The sequence below is a fragment of the Haliaeetus leucocephalus genome, unplaced genomic scaffold (assembly GCF_000737465.1).
Source record: "Haliaeetus leucocephalus isolate CR32 unplaced genomic scaffold, Haliaeetus_leucocephalus-4.0 Scaffold848, whole genome shotgun sequence".
NCBI lineage: Eukaryota > Metazoa > Chordata > Aves > Accipitriformes > Accipitridae > Haliaeetus > Haliaeetus leucocephalus.
In genome coordinates, this window is record NW_010973284.1 from 11,019,340 (window position 1) to 11,025,338 (window position 5,999).

Below are 5,999 nucleotides of genomic sequence, written 5' to 3' on the forward strand. Positions count from 1 at the left end.
TGGGGAACGCTGGCGCGGCCCAGCGCCGCCCGCCCGCTCTCCCCGCCGGCCGTTCCCGCCACTCTCCGTACCTGGATGCCGCCGGCGAGCGCTGCGCCGCAGCACCCTAGGAGCAGGGCTGCGGCGGCGCGGACCCAGCGGGCGGCGGGCAGCGCGTCCGCCATCTTACCCCGCCTCCTCCGCCAGGCTCCGGCCGCCGCACTGCCGGAAGGGGGGAATTGGCCTCTGCGCATGCTCCGCGCCGCCGCCTCAGGGCGGGGAGCGGGGCCGTCGCCTGCCGGTGTTCCGTCGTGCCCGTCACCTTTCGTTCGCTGCCGGCGCAGTGGCTCGCAGGGGCCTCTCGGCGCTTGGAGGGGTAGTGCCCCTGCTCGGAGCCACGCCAGGCGCCTAGTCACGTATCGGAGTTCCCTCGGCCTTGCCAGACGCTGGAGAACTTGCTTTAAATTCGATTTTTACAGAGCTGAGGCAGCAACGGTAGCAGATCTAGCCATGGCCTTGAGCATACGTGTTTGTCGTGGCTCTGTCGAGAGGTGTAAGGCAGCCCTACCCTGACCTCGTCCATCCCTCAAACAGACCCGGCTGGCAGGAGAAAACACTGGCCTCGCATCTCGCTTTCAGCTTGGGAGGCTCCTGGGGGGTGTAACAACAGCCGTTTCTCTCAGCCGCCTGCCAAAAACACGCTTGAATCGCTGGGCTTTGTTGAATTTGCCGGGAGGGCAGGGTGGGGGCCGTGCCGAGCTGTGGGCTGAGGGTGGCCTCAGGCCTTGGTGGCTGCAGGACAGAGCTGTCATGGAGAGCAAAGGGGGGAGCTGGGGAGAGGGGCCACCCTTGGTGGGGAGGAGAGGGCGATCTGAAAGTAGATCTGTTGTCAAGATGCCTTGCTATAGCCTCACTTGTGGCGCATACATCCCTCAGTCGATGAATCGTCAGATTTTTATTTCAATCTATTGAACTGCTTGGTATGATTCTTTTATTTCCACTAACTCATCCTGTCACCACCTTTGTCCAGCTGCCTGATGGCTTCGATTAGTGAAGATTCAGAATCTGCCCTGAACCGTGGAAGCTATTTCCTGCTCTGTGTACTTGTCATCAGTGATGACTGTCTCAGAGAGGAGCATATTTCCATGTATTGATGCTGGTTTGCTGTTTGCAAGCATAACTGGTTTCCTCGATAAAAATAATCACCTGTAATTAGGTCGCCTTTTCTTTTTGTGCCTAAAGATAAGGAACTTACTCCCTTTTGAAGACTATAGTCACCAGCTCCTATTGTGCCTGAACACGTCTCCTGTGTGAGCCTTTTATGAACCTACTGAAAAGTACTATGGGCGTGTGTGTCCCTTGGTGCCTGCTTGTAAGCTGTGCTGTTTTTCTTCTTGCTCCAGAAAACTAAATGAATTTAAGACTAGGGCCAAGCTTAAGCTTTTTCCTTGCCATGTCAAATGCTTCCACTTAGGTCGCTGATGTGTTCAAGATGTGTCAGTAATTCTAAAGGGTAGGCAGCTTTCAGAGCATGTACTCGTGCAGTTTTATAAACTGGTGAGTTGATTTCATGCACTTTGTCTTGGACAGCTCCTCATTACTTTTCAGTTCCCATGTGGAGTTCGTCAGATAACATGTGACAGAAGGTCTCAACCTTTGAACTTTTTTCTGTTAAGCTTAGTTCTTTGCTCTTTGCATTTATTACAAATATTCATCCTTTGGTATCATGTGTTTTGGTCAACAGCTTTCCCATAGAAATGTCATCAGCTGTATCCTGATGATGCATCTTTGAACCAGGCATAATGATGTACCTCATGCTGACGTTCCTACCAAATGAAAAGTTAGGTCAAATATTACCGAAAGGTAACTTCAGCTTACCAAGAAACATTCCTAACATGAGAAATAATGAACATCTTTTCTATGAAAAAAAATTAAAAACATCCTATTCACTTAAAAACTCCTGAATCTTCTGAGATTTGTATCACAGGTGACCTTAATTTTGTCATTCTCCAGAATACTTGACTTTGTAGTTTTAATAACATTCTTTTAAGGTCACTGTGTATGATTTGCTACATAAGAAAAAAGGAAATGGAAAAAAAATCCCCAAATTTCTGTTATGTAGCATTGGAATGATGTAAACATAGGTTATGACCTATGGACTGTAGAAGCAGACATCTGCTACTTGTGCTGAGCAATTAAGAACTGTAGCAAATTTTCCTTACATGAAAGATCACTTGTAGGGGATGAGACATTTAAAATACTAGGCTTCACCAATAGTCAGATGTCCTGGGTTCAGCTGGGATAGAGTTAATTTTTTTTTTACAGGAACCTGGGAGGTGGGGGGCATAGCCGGGGCAGCTGACCTCAACTGGCCAAGGAGCTATTCCATACCATGTGACATCATGCTCAGTATATAAAGGGGGAGCGGGCCGGGGGGTGGGCTCTTCTTTTCGGTGGGGGAAGTGGCAGAGCGTCGGGTCCCGGGTGGTGAGCAGTTGCACTGTGCATCACTCTTTTTGTATACTTTTTCATTAGTACCGTTGTTGTTGTTGCAATTTCTTTGTGTTGTTCCAGTAAACTGCCTTTATCTCAACCCTCGAGGTTCCAGGTTTGTTTTTTTTCCTCTCCTCCGTCTTCCCCCCTATCCCACCGGAGGGGGGGGCGGGAGGAGTGAGCGAGCGGCCGCGTGGTCCTTTGTTACCGGCTGGGCTGAAACCACGACATCAGAATAGTTTAAGCACATTTGTCCAGTCAATATTGCTGCTATTTCTCAGGGGTTATATGTAGATGGTTCTGCAATCTACAGGAAGGTTTAGCTGGCTCTTGATGTAAAAGCGTAGCTGCAAACTCATCAGTCTTGTGTCACATGCTGTCTGCTGCAGTGTGTGAGCAATGCTTGGATCAACTACAGTCACACTGCAGATGCTACTCTTTGATTGTAGGTGTTCAGGTCATATTGCTGTCTTTCCATCCCAGGGCAGAGACAGCACTGAGTTAGGGCAAACTCAGTTTCACAAGCTCATTGGAATATTCCAAAAGAATGGTCATAATTCCCTCTGATTTCTATGCTGCGTAATAGAGTTCATAGTTCACTTTTTTAGGTCTGTCTCTGGTTTGCTTTCTGGATTCCCTTAGCCTGCTGGAGTGTATTTTGTAATGGATCTATTTCTTCTACTTCTGGCTTTTATTTCTTTACAGTCTCAGTCTTTCATAGGCTTTAGTATTCGTCGGACACGCATGAGTGTGCCAGTGCTTCAGGCATTATTCCTGGAGGTGGTATCACTTCCTTTTTTTCTCCCCAGTAAGACAGTACCAAAATCTTTGCCTTTGTTTTTTTCATCTTTATTCCCTTAGGCAGCTCTCAATACAGACTTGGTGTTTGCTTCTGTGCCTGTAGAGGATTTTTTTGCCTAGAAATTAAGCTCTATGCTGTCTGCTTCTGTTTCTTTGTTCTGCTTTGTTTTCATGCTAATCACAGTATTTTTCATGCTCTGAGTCTCTTTAGCTTGACCTTTGCCACAATGTTTCTTGTACCTCATGCTGAGTTATTAGAAAGGACACCAAATGTGTATCCCAAAATGATTTGTAATTAAAACAGCTCTTTAAAAAGCTGCTGTAACTGCAGCTGGTACTCCCATTGGTGCACATCTTGGTGCCCTTCCAGATTCTTTCCTCCTCCAGCAGGTTGCTCAGGCCCTAATCCTGTAATCTATACCCTCTAGAAATTGCCCTCTAAGAGCCATCTGTCAGCTCGCTCCTGTCCAGCATGGAGAAAACAAACCTAGCCTTCCTCTGAGGAGGAGCAGCAATCCCAAGTGTAACCCCATAAGCTCTGAAGACAGGCATTTGTGCCTGCTAGAGTCTACCTGACACTTTTTGACCACAACCTTTTTTTTTTCTATACCAAAAATACCAATTAAATATCTTTAATTTTGTTGGTATGAACCTTGATTATATTACCTATATGTATCATAGTGTATCTCTTCCTTCTTCTATACTCTTGATCCTTGTTCTGTGTTTCTTTTCCTGCTTTTATCAGACTTGCATGTCCTGACTGATAATTTTATACTGTAGAAGATAAAGAAACATATCTTCGGGTGTATTTATGATGCTTCCAAAAGAAAAATGAAAAGGAACTCTTGCAATGAAGTAAGTCAACAAGACTGATTCTTAGGGAATCATCAATAATAGCTCAACTGTATTAGCTCACTGAAAAAAATCAGATTTATTACTTTCTTCATTTTGACTGTCAATACAATAGATTAAAAAATTTTTACTGACCAAACAAGTCTACTACAGTTTGGTATCTGAGCTGATAAAATGGCTATCTTCAAATATGGAACATGAATGAAACAACAGTAATCAAGTTAATGATTGATCTTATTCATTTAGGGTTTTTTCCATTTCTGTTAGTGGAAGACTGGCTTGACTACAGAATTTTTGTACTTTGAAAAGATTTACAATAGCAAAGTAATACTGATAAAAGATATGCAAAAAGAATATGATGAGAGTAATAGATACAGAACTTCCAAAGGAAAATAACTTGAAAAAAAGTCTTGCTTCTAATATTATCAAGCTGAAACAATTGTACTGAACTGTGTTTATCAATAGATTCTTTTTGAACACTGGCTAAATACATTAGAACCTACACTTCTGTTCATCCATAGAATCAAGTTGCTTACCTGTACATCAGAATCAAACTAGACAATATTTTTTACTGTTATTTACAAAGTGAGATTATAGACATAATTTTTTACAGTGCTTTTTGAGGTCAGAATAGAACACAGGCAAAAACCTTGAAACCTACAATGAAATTCAGTTGACATTTGTTCTTAATGAATTAATAATCTAACTTGTATCAGTTCTGTCATTAATGACGCAAATATCACCAGGAATGGAGTTTCCATAACGTTGAATTGTATAATAATCCAGTATTTCATCTTCAGAAGACATGAGGTTACAAACCATTCCAACAGCTTATCCTGTTGGTAAAGTAAGTAAAATACGAGAAAACAAAATATGAAAAAACAGTGGCAGCCTGTTTACATAGTTCGTTAGGTATAATGGCAGTCATGAAATATGAATGCACATCACATTTGGTCTCAGTGCATCAGTGTTTTTCTCAATAGAAAACAATGCTGAAAACTTGTCAAAACATTCTTATTCATTAAAATTACAAAGTATGTGAAAAATACAGCAGTAAAAAAAAAAAGTTATCTCTTTAAAATTACCTTCTCCATTGGATTTTTCCATTAATATTTTGAAAGGGTTCATTCTCAGATAGAAAATTCACGGGCCTCTTAATTAGGAACAAGGTAAGAATCTTAATTAAATTGCCCTAAATAAAGCTCAGTTTAAAACCATAGTTTTCAGTCTTGATTTCAAGAAGTGGATATAACACATTGTGTCTTAGAATCATTTTTATTCCCCTACGACTTCTGACATCTCTATGATAAATCTGTCATGTGTCACAAACACACCAAGTATTTGAATGACTCAGGAAAGTCCTCCCTGTAATGATTGAGCTGAAGTAGTCTCAGCTCTGCTGGTTAAATTAACTAAAGTAAAGGGCCATATTGCTAATGGACTAATTTTAGCTCCCAAACCACTAAAGCTTTCGTGTGTATTCTTAGACTACTCTACAGCCTGCAATCTAAGTATATCCTTTTGTCTTCCAAGTAATTTTCTTCATTTGCAAGCAAGGGTTTTCTTACTCCGCTGAGGACTACAAGTTTTGAAAATTAAAGGCTGAATGCACATCAGCTTTACCTGAAAAAATACTAGATTTAATATTATGAAAATTGTATTTAGAAATAAGATCTACAGTGAGCACTGAGTCAACTTTAAAAAAGGTTACTCATACACCAAGTACAATAACATTAATTAACATTACATATTTGAACAGTGACTAAAACTGAATGCAGTAAATTGCCAGGAGAGGTTATGTAGATCACTCTGTGATGAGTACTGAAATGTTGTTAGAACTGATTAGTGGAAGATTGCACTCAAGAAGCAAAATT

At 42.0% G+C, this 5,999-nt stretch overlaps 1 protein-coding gene across 2 annotated transcripts in view; it reads right to left on the reverse strand.

Moving 5' to 3' along the window:
* The window catches only part of PIGK (phosphatidylinositol glycan anchor biosynthesis, class K), a 75,777-nt gene extending 75,610 nt beyond the window's left edge, over positions 1 to 167 (reverse strand). For both annotated transcript variants that reach the window (XR_775322.1, XM_010582531.1), the window contains exon 1: positions 72 to 167. Coding sequence is in view for 1 of the 2 variants with exons in the window: in XM_010582531.1 (XP_010580833.1) it covers positions 72 to 164 (93 nt within the window). In the remaining variant the exon portion in view is untranslated. The remainder of the gene's footprint in view (positions 1 to 71) is intronic.
* Positions 168 to 5,999: the final 5,832 nt, after the last annotated feature.